Source organism: Nematostella vectensis, chromosome 6 (genome assembly GCF_932526225.1).
Source record: "Nematostella vectensis chromosome 6, jaNemVect1.1, whole genome shotgun sequence".
Lineage (NCBI taxonomy): Eukaryota > Metazoa > Cnidaria > Anthozoa > Actiniaria > Edwardsiidae > Nematostella > Nematostella vectensis.
Genome location: NC_064039.1, coordinates 4,980,443 through 5,004,934, shown reverse-complemented (window position 1 = coordinate 5,004,934; position 24,492 = coordinate 4,980,443). Strand labels below are relative to the sequence as shown.

Here is a 24,492-nt window from a genome sequence, read left to right as displayed (position 1 = left end):
GGGAAAGGTAAACAGATACGATTTTTAATTAATCATATGCGAGTTTCAAGTGTATGTTAGTAATAGGCACCTAGAATAGTATTTCCTTGACCTTGATGTCTGGGCGGTATCTTTGAGGGGGGGGGGGGGGGGGGGGCGATAAAGGCACAATAAAACGCGTTTTCTCCTGATATAAGTCGGTAAAAGAACAATATGAAAGATTTACTTCCTCATCACGCGTTCATCGATGACGAGAACTACTTATGGCATGTCCAAATGCCATAAGTGCCCAAATGTCTTGATAGGGGTTTTAACAGCACGAGAATCCATTCTGGAGGTCTCTGGAGGGGGGATGCTAAGTAAGACAAAAAGAAAGATATTTGACCGAAATCTTGGGTGAAATGTGTTCCCGGTCCCTCCCTCTCTTTTGCCGGTCTTTTGTATCATCAGGCGTTACCGGGCAATGTTGACGAGGTATCCCGGAATTGCAATATTTAAAAAATAATGCAAGAATATGTACAGCGTTTATTGCATAGTCTCGAAGCGCTGTAAATTAAAAATCCTGATATTTATTAAGATAACCGTGTTGAAAATGATGCACCAGCTTCTAGTAAACCCACATATGTTCAACAGGTAAAAGAAACAGAAAGGGCCAGACGCTGCGCTTCCTGTTAAAAATCTTTATCGCTAAAGCAAAGAACCCTTTGTAAAAAAAATTCACAACACAAAATGGTTTAATGACCGAAAATTAGACATTTAATTAGTTAATTGAAATTAAATTCTTTGGATAGAGGTATTTAAATTTTAACTGATAACCTCTAACAATATTTATTTCGTATTCAAAAAAATTGTGAAATTAACAAAACAAATTCTGTTTGACCTCCGGGCTTGTTGAACTGTTCCAGAGAGTTAGACTAGACAAAGGAAGTCCATCGATAGATGGAAAAGTCTTTAAGTTGAGACTATTTCTCATATATCTATTACTGATGGGAACCGAAATGTTGATTATAAAGTTTATCGTATTACATTGAGAAGTTGATGGTATATATTGATGTTTTATTGTATTCTCCAAAAAAAGAAGTGAGAAATGAAATGTTAATTTTTTCTGCGCAAACTAACATCGCGAGGTAGATCCAATGCGGTACTAAATCCAATACTGGATTTCATTCATTAGTGTGTAGATACGGACTGTTCTAAGCTTGTTCTACGAAGTAGAGCCATGGAGTGTAAATTAATGTGTAAGCACACACTTGGGACGCTGGCCCATAGAGTTTTGTAGTCACGTTATAAACCTTGAGTATGAAGTATACCCGCCGGGCCAGGGCTTCCCAGCCCTTATTCCTCTAATACAGAAAATAAAGTTTAGTGAGGGACGGGACCTCCGATGACTTCCTTATCGGAGATGACGACGGATCACCGCATAACCTTCTGGGGACGATATAAGATCTTTTGAATAAGATTTATTTTCTTTATATAATATATGAGCTGCCTTTTGATTTTCACGAAAGAACATTTATTTATGTGCCGTTATTTCTACATTTGCGTGATACGTGAAAGCGGAAGAGCTTCAAGAATCGTGAAAATGGTTTGCGAATCTATTGTTGGCGTATTTGCGTACAGTTCGCTACGCGCTTGGCCAAGATGACAGCTAAAACATGACTCAGCTATTGCCTCAAGACAATAACAAAAACACGAAATTTCTCATTTCTGTTTACCTATTGTTAGACAGAACACGAACATTTTACAACCATTTTTTGCTTCAACATCACCCCAAGTGAATACCTTTTCGATAAGACTTCCTCTCCTGTTGTAGCCTGGGGCCAGTGAATTGGTATAAATCAAAGCTTGAGAAAGTTAACGATAGACAAGAGTTCTAAGCCCAGTCAAGAGAGATCGGCGTCGCCATGCGCTGGTACGTACTGACTACGCTAGTTCTGCTTCTCTGCCTTCTGGTCGCCCAAGGGACGGACGGGTGGTTTGGCAACAGTGGTGGCAGCAGAAGGAGGTCTTCAACTTCCGTCGGCTACCGAAGAGGTGGATTGACTTCCCGAAGACGAGGAAACTACGGGTATAATCGATTCCGAATCCTGACGGGAAGACGAAGAGGACGGGTAACGAGACGATATCTGACGGGAAGACGAAGAGGACGGGTAACGAGACGATATCTGACGGGAAGACGAAGAGGACGGGTAACGAGACGATATCTGACGGGAAGACGAAGAGGACGGGTAACGAGACGATATCTGACGGGAAGACGAAGAGGACGGGTAACGAGACGATATTTGACGGGAAGACGAAGAGGACGGGTAACGAGACGATATCTGACGGGAAGACGAAGAGGACGGGTAACGAGACGATATTTGACGGGAAGACGAAGAGGACGGGTAACGAGACGATATCTGACGGGAAGACGAAGAGGACGGGTAACGAGACGATATCTGACGGGAAGACGAAGAGGACGGGTAACGAGACGATATTTGACGGGAAGACGAAGAGGACGGGTAACGAGACGATATCTGACGGGAAGACGAAGAGGACGGGTAACGAGACGATATCTGACGGGAAGACGAAGAGGACGGATAACGAGACGATATTTGACGGGAAGACGAAGAGGACGGGTAACGAGACGATATCTGACGGGAAGACGAAGAGGACGGGTAACGAGACGATATCTGACGGGAAGACGAAGAGGACGGGTAACGAGACGATATCTGACGGGAAGACGAAGAGGACGGGTAACCAGGCCTAAGACCAGGCCTAAGACCAGGCCTAAGACCAGGCCTAAGACCAGACCTAAGACTAGACCTAAGACCAGGCCTAAGACCAGACCTAAGACCAGGCCTAAGACCAGACCTAAGACCAGACCTAAGACTAGACCTAAGACCAGACCTAAGACCAGACCTAAGACCAAGTCAAAATCCAAATCTAAAACCAAAACCGCCACACCCGGCAAGACTAAGTCAAAATCCACACCCAAACCCGCGTCCAAGCCAAGCCTTAAAGTCAAGGAAGGGCAAATGACCTTTGATGTTGAAGGAAATGATAACACGAATAGCCCATACTTCAGTCGAAAACCCCATGTCCCATCAAAATGGTCTGGAGTCACACTTGGTCGAGGTTATGACTTAAAACAAAGGAAAGGAAAAGCAATAGAAAGGGATCTGATCAATGCAGGAGTGGATAAAGATATCGCCAAAAAGTTTAGCAAGGGTGCTGGCCTTTATGGTGAAAATGCAAAAAAGTTCATTAAGGTAACTAAACGCAAATAGATTTTTGACGCAATCACAGCGGTGAGTTGAAATGAAAGTGATCCAGCAGGTGACAATATAAAGGCTCATTGTGTGTGTTTAAGTGTTCCTCTCTTTTTTTCTTTTTCTCAGAAAAACAAACTGCAGATGTTTACCTTGACAAGGGGACAGCAAAAAAAGTTATTCGAGAATGCCTACAAGGAGAAAAAATCTTATGCAAAACATATCTTGGAAAAATACAGCCAAAACAGTGAGCTGAAGTTCAACAAGCTGAAACCAATCGTGCGAGATGTAGCAGTTGACATTCTGTATCGAGGAGACTACTCCATGAGTAAGGAAAACCCCGCGAAGAGAGAGAGATCGAAGAAGATACAAAAAGTCTTGGATAAAAACGACTTGCAAGCCCTGAAAAGCCTGATGACAGACGAGAAGTTCTGGCTCGATGGAGTGGGTGTCGACAAGAACCGATTTGAAATCAGGAAGAAGGCTGTTCTGGAGGCGTGCAATGCAGATCCTAGTTGCAAATAATTATAAAGAACAGGCATAATGGGGCACAAATAACTATGATGACCTTTTCCTATCCTAAACTTTTGTCTTTCAAATTCTTGCAGCCCCTGGGGACGAGGAAAACGAGGAGCAGCCACTTCTTTGGCGAAAGTCTCGCTCCCTAGTTCTCCTCGTCCACACGGACTTTCGCCAAAGGAGGGGCTGCAAACAGTCTATGTCCTCCAAAACAAATATCCAAAGCAAATATCCAAAGCAAATATCCAAAGCAAATATCCAAAATTTCATTTAATATATTATTCTCTGTCTCATAAATCTGGTTCTGATTAATTGATGAATGAGCTGATAATGAAAAGTTAATGGGAATAAACAAATGTGTTTGTATAAGACGAAGAAAAAAAAATATTTTTGTTCGGGTTCTCTTTTAAACAAAAAAAATGTAACTAAGATAACTTTAAAAGCTGATATTAAAGGTTGAGAGAAAATCGAATACCACTGTAGTTTGAGCAGCTGATTTTATATCGAGGGTAAGAGTTTATCAGGCGGGGAAAATAACAAATGCAGTGATTACCATCACATCCTTAGGATACATAACTACAAAGGCAATTTATGATTCTGAGTCGGGGCATATCACGGCCATGCTGGCAAAAGAGGACAAGGGGAGCTATTGAGTTCTTTCTGATTTTTCTATTCTAAATCTCTAAACATACGGCACATTAAACCCACACCTCTCCTTCCCTCTCCTATGCCTTACCTGTACCCCCCTGGAGTTATATCCCTTGTTATATTAGGGGGGATGGGACTTGAAACGCAACAGAATATCATTAAACCGGTTTCTCTGCTCTTAAATAGGTATAAAATATGATGCGTTCGCTTCGGGTCATGTAGAAACTATCAGAAAATTTCATGAGATCGGATTGATGCACCACAGACAAAACAATGGGAAACAAAACAATAGAACGAAAATATAATAGAACAATGAGGTAATCCAACCAATCCTGTTAGGCCTTGCGAGCGGGCTCTACACTTCTTCGCTTCACTCCGTGATCACTATTACCTTTTCCTTTGACCACCCTACCCCTATTACCCCTCAGGTCTTTGAGACGAGTCTTATCGTCAAGATTTTTCTTTAAGTAATCAGCTCTCAGGGGCGGATCCAAGAGCTCCAAAAAGGGGGGGGGGGGGGGGGGGCGGAGCAAGGGTTTCAAGAAAGGGGGGCCGGATTCAATGTTCTTCCGTGTATTTCCTTATATATATATATATATATTTTTTTTTTTTTTGTAATTTGAAAGCAAAATATCTGAAAATAGGGGGGGGGCGCTAGGCCCCCCCTTAATCCGCCCCTAGCTTTGTTCTCGACAGAGTAATGTGCTTTTTTTTCAACAACAATTGTAAAGACCTTTAAATACGTTATAGTGTTTTAAAACTATAACAATACTTACAATTAACGGCGCCAAAGGGTTCATACATATATTCGAAAACAAAGCATTTTTGAAGAATTCGGAATTTTAAAAAGATGCCCTTGAATACCCATCAATCTGAATGGATTTGCCGATCCCTCAATTTCTGTTAGTGTCGCGTCTCCTCTTTTTTCTTCGCGTTTTTCGTTTTCTGTGTGCTTTTCTTGCTTTCTTTGCTCTTGCTCTCCTTTTCTTCCTAGCTTCTACAATGTTAATCTCATTCGGCGCACTGATACGCATTTTCGGTGACATAAACTGCTGACCATACCATTGCGCTAGCGCTTTGTTTGCATTAGTGAAGGTTGAATAAATGTTACCATTTATAGTAACCGCCGCTAAGCTACGAAAACGTTCCTCCTTAGCTATATAAAAGTCCCCATAACCAAGATTAGTCCATATGGCTTTAAGAGGCAAAAGCTTCTTCATTGCTGCTATTACATCAGAGTTAAAGAGTCTAAACTGATATTGCTCATCAAATGGGTTCATTTTCATTGGAACGAAAGGCGGAAATAACGGGATGACACGACGCTGGCCCTTAATAATAGGCAAAAGATATCCTTTCGGCTTCATAAGACGCTGAAGTTTGTAGAATACTTTATCATTGAAGTAATCCCTCTCTCGCAAGCCGATGTCTATGTCCTTGGTCCAGGGGATGATAGCCCCGCTTCTGACCCCACCCAGAAGAGTTCCATACTCTATCCTATAGTCCACTCCTACTTGCCCCAGTCCAGACACCGTGTCCACAAGTAGCCTGTCCAGTAGCCTACTACAGCAAACAGGGAGAACCCTGTCCGAAAGTGGAGCTAGTGGTCGCTCTGGACAAAGAGATGGAGTCAATGAACACTTCACCCACGTAATGCTGTTGTCACGCACGATGCGTGTCACGTTATGAGCAGCGCCGAGCGTCACGTAATCTAGAAACGTTGCGTTACCATTTGCCATTCCTCTATCAAGACGAGATAATTCTGAACTCATCGAACACTCCATTAACCCAGCTATCTTTAACCGGCCTCTTGCGCGTAGATACAAATCTAGCATGGTAGTTTCTCCATAAGAATTGTCCAACCCGATCTTATACAATGTTTCCCTACGAATCATTATAGCGCCATCGGCGATATTACACTCTTTATAGACCAAATCTTGCGACCCGTCCACTGTTTGTTTTGAGGTTGTCTCAGTTTTATCGCCTATTAGTATTGTCATGTTCTTAACCTCGTAGTTACAAGGTCTCTCATCCGAGTATGCGTAACCCCTTAATCGTACCGGTGGATACTGCGGCAACACAGGCTTCGCGAGACAGGAAACTGCGTTATGATCGAACGACATATGAAGGAATCTCGCCATTTTGACCAAGGATTCACGATCTCTATCGCTTAATCCTTCCATGGTCGATAACAACTTCGCTCGTTCAAGCGCGTGAGGAAGTAAAAGAACATAATGGAAATGCCTTAAAGTTCTCAATCCAGCGGTACGAAAGTCCATTCCAATGACTAGAACTCGGCTTGAAATAACAGTCTCCTCAAGCTCATAACGAACTTTGGGAACAGTCCATTTCCATGACAATCCTAAAGGACGAATAACGAAGATAATCAGAGAGACGACGAGAAGAAATAGGAAGATGTGTCTCCTTCGCAGCTTTCGGTACATCCCTCGTGTTTGTTTATACCTGCATTCTTGGGCTAGAAATGATTTCCTTTTTCAGAGCTTACTATCAAAATTGCAGGTCAGTTCAATTTAGAGTGTAGAAATCTTCATTGCTGAGATGGTAGAACGTCTTTCTTAGTCAGTGTCTGAGTGGATTCCCTAGATCCTCCACTTCAGATGGCAAAACAAAGATGGTAGAACGTCTTTCTTAGTCAGTGTCTGAGTGGATTCCCTAGATCCTCCACTTCAGATGGCCAAACAAAAGCTCCATTTAACAGCGCCTATATTTTGCATAAATTTATGTATTGTTTTTATGTCACGCAACTGAAAGCGCTATTTTCGTTATTTTCGTGTACCTTTATGGAATTCAATGCAGTATGATTCGAATAGGAGAATCACTTTCCCCGCTCCGCCTTACCACTAAATTTCCATATTTTCATGTGGTAGTGACCATCTCGAAAGCCTTGAGCTACTGTGGTCACTAGGCACTTGCTTTTTTTCGTAGTTTTTGTATTCCTTGTATATTTTCTTAATATTTTGTAACTCTTTTTTTGTGATGTATATGTGCAAATAAAAATTTACAGAACTGAAGCATTTAATCCTAAAATGTATTATATTACTTTATTTTCCTCGAGGAAATTCGCTTTACATGCAATTAGGTATATGCATAGTAAAACTAGTGTTTCACCCAACATTCTGCCCTCTCTTTTCCGTCCGGCGGATGTGTAACAATTGAGCGGAACTATCTAGTGGTGAAGATGCGGGAAGAGCGCATTACGTGCATGATAGTTCTGGAGGCGGTACCCTCTACAACCCCCAACTGGGCAACTCCCTATATCGACACAGCACTGGTGACTTTCCGTTAACGACCACACCTAGATTAACAGAGGTCTCGTTATGTGTAACTGCGGTCTATTTTGGCTTATGCTGAAATAAAAGGTTCTTGGTCAGGGAACCTTCATATGTAGGCCATAGTAAGAATTCTGTGAAATTGCCAAGCCAGTAGGACCACACAAACGAGCTTTGTACAACAAATGATCATCCCCATTATTTACCTTATATTAGATACATTTAATGGAAATAACAACAAATAGAAACAAATATTTGATTGTACGCAGTCACCTTAACACTAACAAATACTGGGGGACAACCACTATACCTTAGTATTCCTCATTTTCTCTTGCAAGCCATTACAGTATTTAACTTCAGACAAAGTTGATCCTTTTTGGGCCAAAGTGTGAGTCCCATTTTCGTAAATATCTTTAATTCCTCCATTTGACAAAATTCTTCTACACTAGTTTGCTTGCCATGCTTGCTTTAATACAATGCAACCAAGATCATGTGAACCCCATGCTAGCTTGGATTAAATCCAAATCTGGAATCCAAATCCAAGTTTTGGTTATCAAGTTCTATGCATCTATATATTACTGTAAAATAGATAAAATTGCTCTAATTACTAAAATTGCTCCAAAGCTGAAGATAGACTATTTCACACATTTCAATTTGACTTTAGTTATCTGTCAATTTTACACACATCCAGCATACAGAAGACCGAACTTTAGTTATCTGTCAATTTTACACACATCCAGCATACAGAAGACCGAACTTTAGTTATCTGTCAATTTTACACACATCCAGCATACAGAAGACCGAACTTTAGTTACCTGTCAATTTTACACACATCCAGCATACAGAAGACCAAACTTTTGTTATCTGTCAATTTTACACACATCAAGCATACAGAAGACCGAACTTTAGTTATCTGTCAATTTTACACACATCCAGCATACAGAAGACAGAACTTTAGTTATCTGTCAATTTTACACACATCCAGCATACAGAAGACCGAACTTTGGTTATCTGTCAATTTTACACACATCAAGCATACAGAAGACCGAACTTTGGTTATCTGTCAATTTTACACACATCAAGCATACAGAAGACCGAACTTTGGTTATCTGTCAATTTTACACACATCCAGCATACAGAAGACAGAACTTTAGTTATCTGTCAATTTTACACACATCAAGCAAACAGAAGACCGAACTTTGGTTATCTGTCAATTTTACACACATCCAGCATACAGAAGACCGAACTTTGGTTATCTGTCAATTTTACACACATCCAGCATACAGAAGACCGAACTTTAGTTATCTGTCAATTTTACACACATCCAGCATACAGAAGACAGAACTTTGGTTATCTGTCAATTTTACACACATCCAGCATACAGAAGACCGAACTTTGGTTATCTGTCAATTTTACACACATCAAGCATACAGAAGACCGAACTTTGGTTATCTGTCAATTTTACACACATCAAGCATACAGAAGACCGAACTTTGGTTATCTGTCAATTTTACACACATCCAGCATACAGAAGACAGAACTTTAGTTATCTGTCAATTTTACACACATCAAGCAAACAGAAGACCGAACTTTAGTTATCTGTCAATTTTACACACATCCAGCATACAGAAGACCGAACTTTGGTTATCTGTCAATTTTACACACATCCAGCATACAGAAGACCGAACTTTAGTTATCTGTCAATTTTACACACATCCAGCATACAGAAGACCAACTTTTGTTATCTGTCAATTTTACACACATCAAGCAAACAGAGGACCGAACTTTAGTTATCTGTCAATTTTACACACATCCAGCAAACAGAAGACCGAACTTTAGTTATCTGTCAATTTTACACACATCAAGCATACAGAAGACCGAACTTTAGTTATCTGTCAATTTTACACACATCCAGCATACAGAAGACCGAACTTTAGTTATCTGTCAATTTTACACACATCCAGCATACAGAAGACCGAACTTTAGTTATCTGTCAATTTTACACACATCCAGCATACAGAAGACAGAACTTTAGTTATCTGTCAATTTTACACACATCCAGCATACAGAAGACCGAACTTTGGTTATCTGTCAATTTTACACACATCAAGCATACAGAAGACCGAACTTTGGTTATCTGTCAATTTTACACACATCAAGCATACAGAAGACCGAACTTTAGTTATCTGTCAATTTTACACACATCCAGCATACAGAAGACCGAACTTTAGTTATCTGTCAATTTTACACACATCAAGCATACAGAAGACCAAACTTTTGTTATCTGTCAATTTTACACACATCAAGCATACAGAAGACCGAACTTTAGTTATCTGTCAATTTTACACACATCAAGCATACAGAAGACCGAACTTTGGTTATCTGTCAATTTTACACACATCAAGCATACAGAAGACCGAACTTTAGTTATCTGTCAATTTTACACACATCCAGCATACAGAAGACCGAAATTTATTTATCTGTCAATTTTACACACATCAAGCATACAGAAGACCGAACTTTAGTTATCTGTCAATTTTACACACATCAAGCAAACAGAAGACCGAACTTTAGTTATCTGTCAATTTTACACACATCCAGCATACAGAAGACAGAACTTTAGTTATCTGTCAATTTTACACACATCCAGCATACAGAAGACCGAACTTTAGTTATCTGTCAATTTTACACACATCAAGCATACAGAAGACCGAACTTTAGTTATCTGTCAATTTTACACACATCCAGCATACAGAAGACAGAACTTTAGTTATCTGTCAATTTTACACACATCCAGCATACAGAAGACCGAACTTTGGTTATCTGTCAATTTTACACACATCAAGCATACAGAAGACCGAACTGTCGTTATCTGTCAATTTTACACACATCAAGCAAACAGAGGACCGAACTTTAGTTATCTGTCAATTTTACACACATCCAGCATACAGAAGACAGAACTTTAGTTATCTGTCAATTTTACACACATCCAGCATACAGAAGACCGAACTTTGGTTATCTGTCAATTTTACACACATCAAGCATACAGAAGACCGAACTTTGGTTATCTGTCAATTTTACACACATCAAGCATACAGAAGACCGAACTTTGGTTATCTGTCAATTTTACACACATCAAGCATACAGAAGACCGAACTTTAGTTATCTGTCAATTTTACACACATCCAGCATACAGAAGACCGAACTTTAGTTATCTGTCAATTTTACACACATCCAGCATACAGAAGACCAAACTTTTGTTATCTGTCAATTTTACACACATCAAGCATACAGAAGACCGAACTTTAGTTATCTGTCAATTTTACACACATCCAGCATACAGAAGACCGAACTTTAGTTACCTGTCAATTTTACACACATCCAGCATACAGAAGACCGAACTTTAGTTATCTGTCAATTTTACACACATCCAGCATACAGAAGACCAACTTTTGTTATCTGTCAATTTTACACACATCAAGCATACAGAAGACCGAACTTTAGTTATCTGTCAATTTTACACACATCCAGCATACAGAAGACCGAACTTTAGTTATCTGTCAATTTTACACACATCAAGCATACAGAAGACCAAACTTTTGTTATCTGTCAATTTTACACACATCAAGCATACAGAAGACCGAACTTTAGTTATCTGTCAATTTTACACACATCAAGCATACAGAAGACCGAACTTTGGTTATCTGTCAATTTTACACACATCAAGCATACAGAAGACCGAACTTTAGTTATCTGTCAATTTTACACACATCCAGCATACAGAAGACCGAAATTTATTTATCTGTCAATTTTACACACATCAAGCATACAGAAGACCGAACTTTAGTTATCTGTCAATTTTACACACATCAAGCAAACAGAAGACCGAACTTTTGTTATCTGTCAATTTTACACACATCAAGCATACAGAAGACCGAACTTTAGTTATCTGTCAATTTTACACACATCAAGCATACAGAAGACCGAACTTTGGTTATCTGTCAATTTTACACACATCAAGCATACAGAAGACCGAACTTTAGTTATCTGTCAATTTTACACACATCCAGCATACAGAAGACCGAAATTTATTTATCTGTCAATTTTACACACATCAAGCATACAGAAGACCGAACTTTAGTTATCTGTCAATTTTACACACATCAAGCAAACAGAAGACCGAACTTTAGTTATCTGTCAATTTTACACACATCCAGCATACAGAAGACAGAACTTTAGTTATCTGTCAATTTTACACACATCCAGCATACAGAAGACCGAACTTTAGTTATCTGTCAATTTTACACACATCAAGCATACAGAAGACCGAACTTTAGTTATCTGTCAATTTTACACACATCCAGCATACAGAAGACAGAACTTTAGTTATCTGTCAATTTTACACACATCCAGCATACAGAAGACCGAACTTTGGTTATCTGTCAATTTTACACACATCAAGCATACAGAAGACCGAACTTTGGTTATCTGTCAATTTTACACACATCAAGCATACAGAAGACCGAACTTTGGTTATCTGTCAATTTTACACACATCAAGCATACAGAAGACCGAACTTTAGTTATCTGTCAATTTTACACACATCCAGCATACAGAAGACCGAACTTTAGTTATCTGTCAATTTTACACACATCCAGCATACAGAAGACCAAACTTTTGTTATCTGTCAATTTTACACACATCAAGCATACAGAAGACCGAACTTTAGTTATCTGTCAATTTTACACACATCCAGCATACAGAAGACCGAACTTTAGTTACCTGTCAATTTTACACACATCCAGCATACAGAAGACCGAACTTTAGTTATCTGTCAATTTTACACACATCCAGCATACAGAAGACCAACTTTTGTTATCTGTCAATTTTACACACATCAAGCATACAGAAGACCGAACTTTAGTTATCTGTCAATTTTACACACATCCAGCATACAGAAGACCGAACTTTAGTTATCTGTCAATTTTACACACATCAAGCATACAGAAGACCAAACTTTTGTTATCTGTCAATTTTACACACATCAAGCATACAGAAGACCGAACTTTAGTTATCTGTCAATTTTACACACATCAAGCATACAGAAGACCGAACTTTGGTTATCTGTCAATTTTACACACATCAAGCATACAGAAGACCGAACTTTAGTTATCTGTCAATTTTACACACATCCAGCATACAGAAGACCGAAATTTATTTATCTGTCAATTTTACACACATCAAGCATACAGAAGATCGAACTTTAGTTATCTGTCAATTTTACACACATCAAGCAAACAGAAGACCGAACTTTAGTTATCTGTCAATTTTACACACATCCAGCATACAGAAGACAGAACTTTAGTTATCTGTCAATTTTACACACATCCAGCATACAGAAGACCGAACTTTAGTTATCTGTCAATTTTACACACATCAAGCATACAGAAGACCGAACTTTAGTTATCTGTCAATTTTACACACATCCAGCATACAGAAGACAGAACTTTAGTTATCTGTCAATTTTACACACATCCAGCATACAGAAGACCGAACTTTGGTTATCTGTCAATTTCACACACATCAAGCATACAGAAGACCGAACTGTCGTTATCTGTCAATTTTACACACATCAAGCAAACAGAGGACCGAACTTTAGTTATCTGTCAATTTTACACACATCCAGCATACAGAAGACCGATCGGCATGTTGGGCAGGGACATGTACTGGACAGCCAGGTTTCTGGCTTTTGCTGGTCTTGGCGACTCGCAAACCATTTCCCCATGCAGTCCAGACACCACATTGGCCTACAGTAGCACGAAACACAGTCACCTGATGACCCCTCATCATCACAAAGCTTGTGGAGCTTGATATCAGCTTGCTGCTGCATGCAGCCAATACAAGGCTCTGGTTCCTGTAAAACAATAGAATGTTTAGTGATGGAATAGTGATGGAATGGAATGGATCACAGACAATGGGTTAACCCAATCTTTATTATCATTAATAGAATAAATGCCTAAAATTAACAGTAATCTATGGTTGTAAAGCTACAATCTAATGAAAGGGTACAGTCTGATGAATAGCTGCATGGAAAATCTAATGAATGGTCACATGGCTACAGTACAATAATAATAAATAGCAAACTGTAGCTACAATCCATTGGGTGGCTACATAGATAGCATCATAGGAATGGTTGCATTTGGTATGTAACAGTAATCAGTCTTCTTCAAACAAAGTTTAGGTTGACAAGTGGTATTGTGAGTTATATCCCAACAAAGCATGCCTACAGTACAACTTCTATTAATGCAAGTGACCACACAAAAACGATAGCATCAGAACACATATAACCACTGTCTTCAAGAACTCAGTCATGACCTCCTTCTGTAAGAAATAATATCCCATAAAAATTCAAATAAGGGCTTCCTCGACCTCGGAGAGGAAGAAAGCACTCCCTCTCCAATAAGCGTCCCCCCTCTATTCCCATAAAAAGATATCAACAAAAGCATCACTTGAATGGTTAAAATCTATTTATACCTTCCACAAATGTACCATATTAAATCTAGCAACATTTTAACTGTTGTTTCAGTTTATCCCAAATAAGATTTTGTTTTCAATCAATTGAAAAACTGGTGTTTTCCTTCAAAGCGCCAAGGGGCGGATACAGGGGGTGGGGTGGATTGGATGGATGTTTGAAGACAAATCCAATTCAGCGTGAAGTATGTTAAGATCTATGAGTGACCTAGAAAGAACCACTGGATCAGTTGTAAGCCGTCTATCCGGCCACCATCCACCCCCCATTTTGAAATCCTGGATCCGCCCTGGTGCCCCCTCTCTAATAAGCGCCCCCCTAAGACCCCCCCCCCCCAAAAAAAAAAATATATATATATATATATATAAGCACATTGGGTGCTTATTTGAATCATTGAGGTACATTATCTCACCTCAGCATCCCCCAAGTGGAATCTCTCATTCTGCTCCACAAGACTCCTGAATGCATCCAGGAAGCGATCACTTAGTGACTGGTGAATGATGACATTCCTTGCATTCCTGATAGGTGCTTGCAGCCTGTCTTTCAGATCGCCGTAATCTGTTGACAACAATCTGATCACAAAAGGCTCAACGGTAGGATTGATGCTCTCAACTAGAATGTTCAAAAACTGAAGAGACACTGAGTTCTCAGGTGAAATATCATGGTCTTCAGAGGCTATGATTGACAGGTGTACATCAGGCTTGTGTGCGACATGTACTTTATAAGCTGTGCATTTGACTATCCATGAGTCTGTGATGAACAATTTGGTTGCCCCAATAATGGAAGTGAATTTGGTGATTCTACGGAACTCGATGTTTATTGAAGATGCTACTGCCCTCCAAGGCCCCCCATGACTTGCTAGAACTTTACACAGGGGATGGTGTGACCTGCAGTTAAACAAAAAATAGTATTTTATATATTTGTCTTCTTGTCCAATTTGACAAGGCACCTACAATCAGTGACAGAACCTGTTGGAAATGACATCTAAAAAGTAGTCTAACTCAAATAATTTACAATATGGGAACTTTTTATTACTCACATCCCCCTCCCCCCCATTCAAAGTTGCTGTCTAGGGTTGTCAGTAAGAGAATCCAACATTGATTTGGGGGAGAGGGGGTTGGGAGGGGAGGATATCAAAGTCACTATGCTACGTGATTAAGATTTCCATCTGAAACTGCATCTGAGGCGCTAAAATTTTCAACAGTTTTGTCGCTGATTGTATCTGGGAAGCTTGACTCAATAATAAAGAAGTAATAAATGAAGGCTTTAAATAAGAAACAATTAAACATGGAGAGGATACCAGGGGAGTCCAGGAGTTTCAAAGGGAGGGGCAAAGTAAGGGTTTCAAGAAAGGGGGGCGGATTCATTGTTCTTCCGTGGATTTCCTTGTATTTTGTTGTTATTTTTAAGCCAAATATCCGAAAATAGGGGGGGCCCCTAGGCCTACCCCTTGATGCACCCTGGATGCAAAATTCTAAAATGGCTTTATGAGTTACCAAAAATTGATGGCTGTGAGATTGATCTAAATCTGGCTTTAGAAAATGTCTCATGTCTCTAAAGTTCCAGAACTGTGATTTTGCCATTTATGTTGACCATAGTGCAATACCAGTTGTGACAGAACAGTAGTCACTGGTAGCCCAGGCAATGGTTTTGAAGCTTGTTTGAAGCTTGGAATCGGCTGTTCTTTGAGGTAAAACGACTGGGCTACCTGTGCAGTAGTCAACAATAAAAAACCGAAGCTGTAGATTTACTACATCCTTTCTAATATTAAAAATAATTAATTTTTCCTACCCACAGTTGTGTTACTTACCACCTGTCCCAAGACCAATATCTGACTAAAGCCACTCCGTACACGGCAATACCAACACACAGTAACAAACACATGTTAATCATGATATCAGCACGGCCAGGTTCAAACATATTAAGCTTCTTTGATATCATCCCCAGTCCAATATAATAGCCTAAAAGGGAAAATAACAACAATTCAATTTTTCTCATTGAATGCATCTTACTTTAAACCTCTTTTTTCAGTTATCCGAATTTTTTTTGTTAACAGGAAATCTAGGATTGCATGTCACTTATTAGTCAAAAGTAATTCATTTTTTTTTTTTTTTTTTTTGTAGGAGTGTTCGTCTTGAAGTTATCAGAACAAAATGAACTCTGTTTATACAGTTGTATGACCAAACTAAGGGTTCGGTTGTTTACCAGCAATTACCATTCCTGAAAGACTGTAACAACTTTAAATATCTAAAAATGCAATGAATATTTATTGTTGTTTTGTGACGTGTCTATTTAGTATTGAGTAGCTCACCAAGTGGAAGACATGAATGCACCAAGACGGTTGACGCAGTTCTTCTAAGGTGGTATCCCACGAAATCCATATCTTCGCTACCCAGGTAGCTAGACAAAATGTTCTGTATAGTGAGCCCTGCACTGACGAACTCCTTTGGAGGGGCGAAAAAACACATCGCTACAAGTCCATACGCGAGAGTGAAATACAACTCGAAAGCGAGAGCCGCCATCTTGGACCAGAACAAATAGCCCGTCCACAGGAAACCCACGATTGATGTATAACTCTACACTTTACATTTGTTTATAATTAAACATCAAGCTAACGTCGATTCTTGCATAATTATATATGCGTTCTTAATAATAGTTTTTAGACGTTTTTCTATAGCTTGATATATTATTGGGGGTAAAATATCAACAAATAGAATAATTGCACAGGATACCCACAAATGTAAACTTGCATATCGCGGGCTCAACCTTAACGTTTACGGAAGTTTAGTTTACTTCTACAGGTTTACATTCCCACATTGGAAACGCTAAAATTCTTCCGGCATTATTCTGACAGATATGGAAGTACATCCGATCCTAGATCGAGGCGACAGCCCTAAACATAACTTGTGGTATGCCGTATCACCTGAGGGTGTGGGGCCTAGTGTGAGAGTCGGTAGCACAGCCATTTACAAGCCTATATCTGCGTCCAACGGACACTCGAGCGCTGGACAAGTCATGGTTGTAGGGGGCGCAAACCCGGACGGATCGTTTGCAGATTTATTTATACTTGATCTAGGTAAGAATATGGTTTATTTCATTTTTGGTCGAAGAAAGACCAAAGAAACTCCTATTCTTGCGCAAATGTATAAAAACTATTGTCATATGACATTGACACCTTGCAGATTGTACCCCATTATAAGATATATTAATAAATATAAACATAAGGAACCATCCAGAAAGCCAACCAAGTTTTGCTGTTTCTTTGGAATACTTTTAGGTATATGTATTAAAATGAAAAAAAAGTCATCAAGACACTTGAAAATCCTGAAATCCATTTCACAACAACATACAGTAGATAAACAGTTACACTGGCTGGCTCTTATTTGAAAGCCGACCGAATGCAACCTTTCCCATCACACACTACAATGTTCCCAAACAACTATTTTTGAATAATCCCAAGTAAAGGACAGACCAGTGGAAAAGTGATAAAGGAGTGTTCATTAAATACACTGAGGGGGGAGGGAAGATATTGAGGGGGGCTACGAAAATTTTTAACCACCAAAGGGAGGGGAGGCTCTGAAAAAAAAGGTCCTCTAAGGGAAAGATACAGAAAATTTTGGGGTTCTATAAGGGGGGGGCTCTGAAATTTTAAGATGTTTTTGAGTAAAAATCTTCCCTCCTCCCTCAGTGTAATTAATCAACACTCCCTAAGTAGCAAATAAATTAGCGCAAGGATAAAATTTAGAGGACCAATCTTACCCCCACAAAGCTTTGTTCCTTAAGAAAAAAAATTCCTGCAAGCCTGAAGCTTCCGAAAAAATAATTTGAGCAGACAAACAATCACCCATCCCCAAACACTTTTCTACTAGTTTGTTCCTAAGAGTCTGCTAACAGTGCTTTTATCATTGTTCATAATTTGAGCCACTTTCTCATTGTGGTGTTTATTAAGCAGTTAAGTATACCAAGAGGGGTGGGCAGGGTTCTAGCGCACTCCAACCCCCCGAACCCCCCCCCCCCCCTTAGCTACCAAAAAGTGGGTCATTTTTTCACGAATATTCAAATACTATTTTTATCCATATAAAACCCATGAATGTGCACCCCCCCTGCCCACAATCTTAGGTAGGCGCCTATAGTGTTTGACACTACATAAGCCTTTAGGCAATGCAATACAATGTGTGATACTTTATGTTTATATAGAGACTTTCAAATGGGATAGTCCAAAGTGTCCTGGGTTGCTGGCCAGATATGAACACTCAGCATTTATTCCCAAGTCTCACCCTGAGAGGTTTGTGGTGTTTGGTGGGGCTCAGCAGGACCAGAATCTCAATGATGTGCAGGTTATTGACACAGGTACAAAAGTGCTAACCTTAGCTGTTTTGGGAGGCTTTCCCTTTTTTGAATAAAAAAAGGAGTTATTACAGATCCCAGTTGAAATTTTATCTGCCAAGTGGTTTTTCAAATGTTTGTTGTTTTCCCTGCTTTTATGTTCACAGTGTACAGCTTAAGCATTTTATTTTAAGTTTTCTAAATTGTATACATTATCCCATTTGATAATTTCTCATTACTCTCTATAGATTCATATTTTTTATATAACCCCTTCCTTTTTTAAATTATTCTCAACCGTATCACAGTAGATGCTGTGTTCCCAGTTAATGTTTTATACAAGTATTACAATCAAATCAAAGATGTTTGTTGATTTAGATAAATATGAGTGTTCCGGGCCATCAGTAACAGGCCCCACCCCGAGTCCTCGTACATGTCATGGCATGGCTGCTGTTGGGGACAAGCTGTTTGTGTTTGGTGGAGGCCACAAGGGGGCTGACCCTGTTGACGACAATCAAATGCATGTGTATAATGCAGGTTTGAAGCTCTTTTGGGTTTTGTGTTAATTAAATAACCTGAGGGGGAGGGGAGGGAAGATTTTGACACAAGACACATTAAAATTTCTTCCCTTTCTCCCCTTAGGGAACACTCTCTTTGCTGGAGGAGAGGGAAGGGAAAAGATGGACGTTCTTCTTCTTGAAAACATTTTTTGACATCCCATCCTTTTGTACCCAAACACTCCAAGGCTATCAAGTGTAAATTCTTCTTCATTCATGATAGCTTAATTGTTACTGTGACAAGATAGAGATTGCAATGTCGTAACACAAGATGATGCCAGGGGAGGAGTTTGAGTTCACCAACCCCATTATATTTTGCCCAATATTTTGTATGGACACAAAAATTTATAGCTCTGCTGAATGGCTTGAAAGCCATTTTTTCTTCAATTATTCATTCACATGCTTGGTGAAACAGACTTAATTTAATTTGTTTGTTTGTTTTCTTAGAGACAGACAGTTGGTCACAGCTTACCACCAGTGGTGAGCAACCATGCTGTCGCCATGGACACATCATGGTTGCCATAGGAACTAGCATATTTTTGCATGGCGGAATGGCAGGAAGTGATATGTTTGATGATCTTTTCCAGTTTAACACAGGTATGACATACCTGCCAACTCTTCCGGTTTTCGCGGGAGAATCCAGGGCCCGCTTGCACAAAGCCTGGATAAGTTATCCGCCGGATAGGTGCTAACCGCCGGATAAAATCCCTATCTAGCGGATAGTTATCCGGCCGATAAAATAGCGTTGCACAAAGCGTGGATAGAACGCTGGATAACTATCCGCTGAATAGCCATCATTTGCCACTAAATGGCTTCCCGTTTCCATGGTAAATATGCAAAGCGCGCGCTGTTTTTCCTTCAAACAAAATGGCGATCGTTGAAAAAGCTACTGAAAGTGCCAGAAAACAAACAGTTTATCGAGGCAAAGTGCATGTAAATCATGGAATGATCACAGGGGATAGTGTTTAGCTTCTTCCTGTCTTTGGGAGTCACATTTCTCAACAAAACGGACAATATAGTTTTATTCCAATCCTGCCAAAGCTGCATGTAAGTTCGTAGTTCATTGTAAATTTACCAACAGTAAAAGTCGTCGTTTGCATGTGTTTCAACTTTCACTGCGTCTAAAGTTAATCTAAATTCTGACGAAAAATTTTGAAAGCAAGACGCCACATTTTGTTTTTTCATCACATTTATTCGGTGGATAAGATTTTATCCAGATAACTTTAACTGCTGGATAACTTTTATTCGGGCTTTGTGCAACCGAATCACGCCACTCAGATAACTTTTATCCGCTGGATAAAGATTTAACCGGTGGATAAGACTTATCCAGGCTTTGTGAAACCGGCCCCTGGTTTTTAGCCTTCAACTCCCAGTTTTTAGCCTTCAACTCCCAGCATATACATTTACTGTAATCTCTCGGGAAAATTCTTCGAGAATTTCTTTACAGTTCTTGTCTTTGAAACACAATCTCCCAGCTTTTTGGCTTTCAAGGTTGGCAGGTATAGTTGAAAAAACAAGAAGTAATACACTGTACATGGACTGTGTGTCAAAAGGACTAGCTGTGGAACAATTATTCCTTTGTTTTTTTAACAGCTCTCAAATTACATACCTTGCTAACAGCTCTCTAATTACCTTGAAATTTAAGAAAAAAATCATAGTGCTTGTTAAGCCATTACCTATAAGGCGATCAGCCTTTATTCATTGGCCATTGAATTATAAAGTTGCCAACTTCTGCGTCCAGAAGTCTTGGTTGTGAGTGTGATAGCTCTAGCAGCTTCTTACTCTAATCCCTAACCCTAACCTTAACCTCCATCCCTAACCCCAAGCAATTCAAAGGAAAATTTTAGCTGGTTGTTTCACAGCCATCATGTCTTGGTGAAAATCAGTCAAAGGGGCATATAGTTATACTCTAAAGCACCTAGGTTGGGCTTTGACAGTCAAACCCCTCTCAATTTAAAAATTATTTTGCCTCTTTGAATACAAGGCAATTATATTTCCTTACAGAAAATAACAGTTGGACTAAGCTAAACCCCACTGGAGATGTACCCCCTTCCCGCACAGCTCATGCTGCTGTTGCTATTGGCCACCGGCTCTACTTGTTTGGTGGTATGAATGGTTTAGGCATGGCACTGGATGACTTTTATGTCTTAGAAACAGGTAACACAATATGTAGTGGATTGTGGTGTACACCTTAAAGCTGAGTGTGGTTCTATACCTCTGGTTCCCCATGTTAGCTACTAAGAACCTATCTTCTCCCTAGCAAATTGTGTCCCTGTTCTAGCTCAACATGTTTTGTTGTTTATGTTTTTGTTTTTGCTCTAGAAACTTGTAAATGGAGTAGAATTCGAAGTGATGGGCTTCCACCTAACCCCCGACTAGATCATGCAATGTGTACGATCTTGCTACCCAAAATAACAGGTATGAAAAGACTTCAATGATTAACCTACACTTTGACTTGAGTAATTCCATAATTATGATCAGGCTTTCGAGAATATAATAGGTATAAGAAGACCACTCTTTACACCTACCCAACATGTACGATCACTTGGGGGCGGATCCAGGGTTTTTCAAGGGGGCACCTCTTTTTAAAATACTTGGGGATCCTTTGATAAACTTTGATACTCAGATGCTAATATTTTCAGGGTGGTGATTGTTTCAAATTTAATTGTATTTATGTGTTTTTTTTTATTTAATATGCTTTGCGAAAACAAGTTATGACAAAAAGAGGTTGTGCCAGAGCGAAGCCAATTACCGTGTCGGTGCTCGTGTCTGGCGCTGCTTATTTTAAAAGCCCCCTTTCCAATCACAGAGGAAGCACCAAGTTCCACGCCCAGCGAGAACAACGAGAGTCCGCCATCACAGCTTCTGTTCGTATTCGGAGGGATGGATACACAAGGCAATATTTTTAATGACTGCTTCTTCTTTTCACCTTAATTAAGAGCCGGTGTACGAACACCGGTGGGATGGACCCCCAAGCGATATTGTCAATGACTGCTTCTCTTATCCTTGATCGAGGGCTCGTGTTCGTATTCGATGCAGGGCGATAGAAGGGGATGGGGCCCTGGGTGCACGTGCCCACCCCCCAATATTTTCAAAAAATTATAAGGAAATGATCAGTAGCGGCGTGGCCGTGCCCCCTAAATATTTTCTTAATGTTTCTGTATTGTTCTCCTCAATATTTCGAGGTCTTCTACGGCACGGCGGAGGGATGAGCACCCAAGATAACATTTTCAATGACTGCTTATTTTCACCTTAATCAAGAGCTTGTGTTCGTATACGGTACAATGGAGACCCAAGCAATATCTTCAATGGCTGCTTCGTCTTTGACTTACTCTGTACAATCTTAGAGGTTGAAATTTGTTGTAAAATCGAGCGTGACCAAAGATATTCGAAAATGTTGAAAAACGTAGAAAAATTGAGGTTAGATTTCTACGTGATAAACAGTGTCAGCATTCCCCAAAATTAGACAAAAGAACTTTTCTTTTCGAATATTTTATTGGCTATGCCCTGGAATCCCTGAATGTTTCTTAGGCCAACAGCGAACGTGATAGAAGCTGGATCTCCACGTGAATTAAACATTTATTATATTTCTTTGGCTATACCCTTGAATCCCTGCACGTTTACTAGGCCAACAGCGCACGTGACATTAAGGTAGAGTTGCACGTGGGCTAAAATTTACTGATATTTCATTGGCTATTCCCTTGAATCCCTGTACGTTTCCTAGGCCAACAGCGCACGTGACATAAGGTAGAGTTCCACGTGGGCTAAAATTTACTGATATTTCATTGGCTATTCCCCGGAATCCCTGTACGTTTCCTAGGCCAGCAGCGCACGTGACATAAGGTAGAGTTCCACGTGGGCTAAGCTTTACTGTTATTTCATTGGCTATTCCCCGGAATCCCTGTACGTTTCCTAGGCCAGCAGCGCACGTGACATAAGGTAGAGTTCCACGTGGGCTAAGCTTTACTGTTATTTCATTGGCTATTCCCCGGAATCCCTGTACGTTTCCTAGGCCAGCAGCGCACGTGACATAAGGTAGAGTTCCACGTGGGCTAAGCTTTACTGTTATTTCATTGGCTATTCCCCGGAATCCCTGTACGTTTCCTAGGCCAGCAGCGCACGTGACATAAGGTAGAGTTCCACGTGGGCTAAGCTTTACTGTTATTTCATTGGCTATTCCCCGGAATCCCTGTACGTTTCCTAGGCCAGCAGCGCACGTGACATAAGGTAGAGTTCCACGTGGGCTAAGCTTTACTGTTATTTCATTGGCTATTCCCCGGAATCCCTGTACGTTTCCTAGGCCAGCAGCGCACGTGACATAAGGTAGAGTTCCACGTGGGCTAAGCTTTACTGTTATTTCATTGGCTATTCCCCGGAATCCCTGTACGTTTCCTAGGCCAGCAGCGCACGTGACATAAGGTAGAGTTCCACGTGGGCTAAGCTTTACTGTTATTTCATTGGCTATTCCCCGGAATCCCTGTACGTTTCCTAGGCCAGCAGCGCACGTGATAGAAGCCAGGATCACTGTGTAACTCCACGTGGTGCGTGTACCCGAAGCAATAACACATAGCCTCTCTGGGCTTGTAATCGTACGCCTTACATCCCTCCCACACGTCAGTACAGCGGTATTTGCAAGAGGACTTGCAGTCTCCTTGGTCAATATTGATGATACCGTGGTCATTATCTGCAAAGTCGTAAGTGAGACTGCCTCTTCTGTCATCAATCGGCTTGTCATCACAGAGGGTTACCCAGTTGCCGCCCGCGTACACTTTACCAGTAGTCATCCAAAGCGCGCATGCGTAAATGAGAAGCCCGTGAAACATCTGGAAAATTGATGGCAGGAAATGGGATTAAAAGTTTTGAAACCTAATTTTAAAAGCACCGCAATCGTGACTGAACCGAGATTTGGCATCTGTCAATCATATACACGGTTCTACTAATCTTCTATTAAACTATCTGATCTTTGTTTAACTGGAAGCTATACCCCTCTTCACGCTGTTGTTTTATGTTCTACAGCACATTAAAATTTTTATTGATATTTTTTTTACTAGGAGAAGGGAAGAAAAGGAAGAAGGAAAATAACCTGAAATGTAGTGTTAATCTACAAATTACTCCGGCTTGTGAGATAAATAATGGTTTCTTACCTTAAAGTTCGTGATTTTTTCGTCAAGAAGGAAATGCCCTAAATATTGTCGGAACTTGGCACCGTGAGGCAACCCGCTGAACACCTGAGGTTAATTGACGTGGACGCCTGGTGACCGCTGTGTTCAGATTGTCATGGCCCAAACACACGTTGATATTAATCTGTTTATATGATCATCGTGTGGTTGCAAAAATTGAAAATTGATATTCCTCAGTTGCTTTCCCATATCTTTGAGCTTCTTTCAAGCTCGTTGTTT

The 24,492-nt window shown here is 40.1% G+C and overlaps 5 protein-coding genes across 6 annotated transcripts; 1 reads left to right on the top strand and 4 right to left on the bottom strand.

Moving 5' to 3' along the window:
- Window positions 1-1,447: 1,447 nt before the first annotated feature.
- On the bottom strand, window positions 1,448-3,059 carry LOC125567910 (putative protein TPRXL). The gene is made up of 2 exons (XM_048728917.1): window positions 2,959-3,059; window positions 1,448-2,880 (listed from the first exon to the last, which is right to left on the bottom strand). Exons 1-2 carry the CDS (start codon window positions 3,057-3,059, stop codon window positions 1,989-1,991), a joined length of 993 nt encoding a protein of 330 aa, XP_048584874.1. The 3' UTR covers window positions 1,448-1,988.
- Window positions 3,060-5,187: 2,128 nt separating this feature from the next.
- Window positions 5,188-7,945, bottom strand: LOC125568069. The gene has a single exon (XM_048729405.1). It carries the CDS (start codon window positions 6,836-6,838, stop codon window positions 5,291-5,293), a length of 1,548 nt encoding a protein of 515 aa, XP_048585362.1. The 5' UTR covers window positions 6,839-7,945; the 3' UTR covers window positions 5,188-5,290.
- Window positions 7,946-8,082: 137 nt separating this feature from the next.
- LOC5521397 (E3 ubiquitin-protein ligase TM129) lies at window positions 8,083-16,770 on the bottom strand. Its single transcript, XM_032366645.2, has 4 exons — window positions 16,525-16,770; window positions 16,024-16,174; window positions 14,626-15,100; window positions 8,083-13,598 (listed from the first exon to the last, which is right to left on the bottom strand). The coding sequence occupies exons 1-4, from the start codon at window positions 16,733-16,735 to the stop codon at window positions 13,344-13,346; spliced, it is 1,092 nt and encodes a 363-aa protein (XP_032222536.2). The 5' UTR covers window positions 16,736-16,770; the 3' UTR covers window positions 8,083-13,343.
- Window positions 16,771-16,978: 208 nt separating this feature from the next.
- On the top strand, window positions 16,979-22,684 carry LOC5521513 (rab9 effector protein with kelch motifs). Its single transcript, XM_032366644.2, has 7 exons — window positions 16,979-17,289; window positions 18,411-18,563; window positions 18,915-19,073; window positions 19,541-19,690; window positions 21,098-21,250; window positions 21,416-21,511; window positions 21,903-22,684. The coding sequence occupies exons 1-7, from the start codon at window positions 17,070-17,072 to the stop codon at window positions 22,025-22,027; spliced, it is 1,056 nt and encodes a 351-aa protein (XP_032222535.2). The 5' UTR covers window positions 16,979-17,069; the 3' UTR covers window positions 22,028-22,684.
- Window positions 22,570-24,396, bottom strand: LOC5521512. Of its 2 annotated transcripts, XM_048728998.1 has the most exons (3): window positions 24,238-24,396; window positions 23,582-23,916; window positions 22,570-23,485 (listed from the first exon to the last, which is right to left on the bottom strand). In XM_048728998.1, exons 2-3 carry the CDS (start codon window positions 23,826-23,828, stop codon window positions 22,740-22,742), a joined length of 993 nt encoding a protein of 330 aa, XP_048584955.1. In that variant the 5' UTR covers window positions 23,829-23,916; window positions 24,238-24,396; the 3' UTR covers window positions 22,570-22,739. The 2 variants fall into 2 exon arrangements, with proteins under 2 accessions (XP_048584955.1, XP_001641185.2); XM_001641135.3 differs by having other exon boundaries at window positions 22,570-23,916; window positions 24,238-24,395.
- Window positions 24,397-24,492: the final 96 nt, after the last annotated feature.

Bases quoted from the DNA above. Each gene is read 5' to 3' on its own strand.
- LOC125567910 (XM_048728917.1), bottom strand. From the start codon at position 3,059: ATGGGGTTTTCGACTGAAGTATGGGCTATTCGTGTTATCATTTCCTTC. The intron at 2,881-2,958 runs GTTTGGGTGTGG...ACTTGGTCTTAG, and splicing joins AAGGCTTGGCTTGGACGCGG to GTCTGGTCTTAGGTCTGGTC.
- LOC125568069 (XM_048729405.1), bottom strand. From the start codon at position 6,838: ATGTACCGAAAGCTGCGAAGGAGACACATCTTCCTATTTCTTCTCGTC.
- LOC5521397 (XM_032366645.2), bottom strand. From the start codon at position 16,735: ATGGCGGCTCTCGCTTTCGAGTTGTATTTCACTCTCGCGTATGGACTT. The intron at 15,101-16,023 runs GTAAGTAACACA...GTTTAACTGCAG, and splicing joins TATTGGTCTTGGGACAGGTG to GTCACACCATCCCCTGTGTA. The intron at 13,599-14,625 runs GTGAGATAATGT...ATTGTTTTACAG, and splicing joins TCCACTTGGGGGATGCTGAG to GAACCAGAGCCTTGTATTGG.
- LOC5521513 (XM_032366644.2), top strand. From the start codon at position 17,070: ATGGAAGTACATCCGATCCTAGATCGAGGCGACAGCCCTAAACATAAC. The intron at 18,564-18,914 runs GTACAAAAGTGC...TTGTTGATTTAG, and splicing joins TGTGCAGGTTATTGACACAG to ATAAATATGAGTGTTCCGGG. The intron at 21,512-21,902 runs GTATGAAAAGAC...TTCCAATCACAG, and splicing joins CTTGCTACCCAAAATAACAG to AGGAAGCACCAAGTTCCACG.
- LOC5521512 (XM_001641135.3), bottom strand. From the start codon at position 23,828: ATGACAAGCCGATTGATGACAGAAGAGGCAGTCTCACTTACGACTTTG.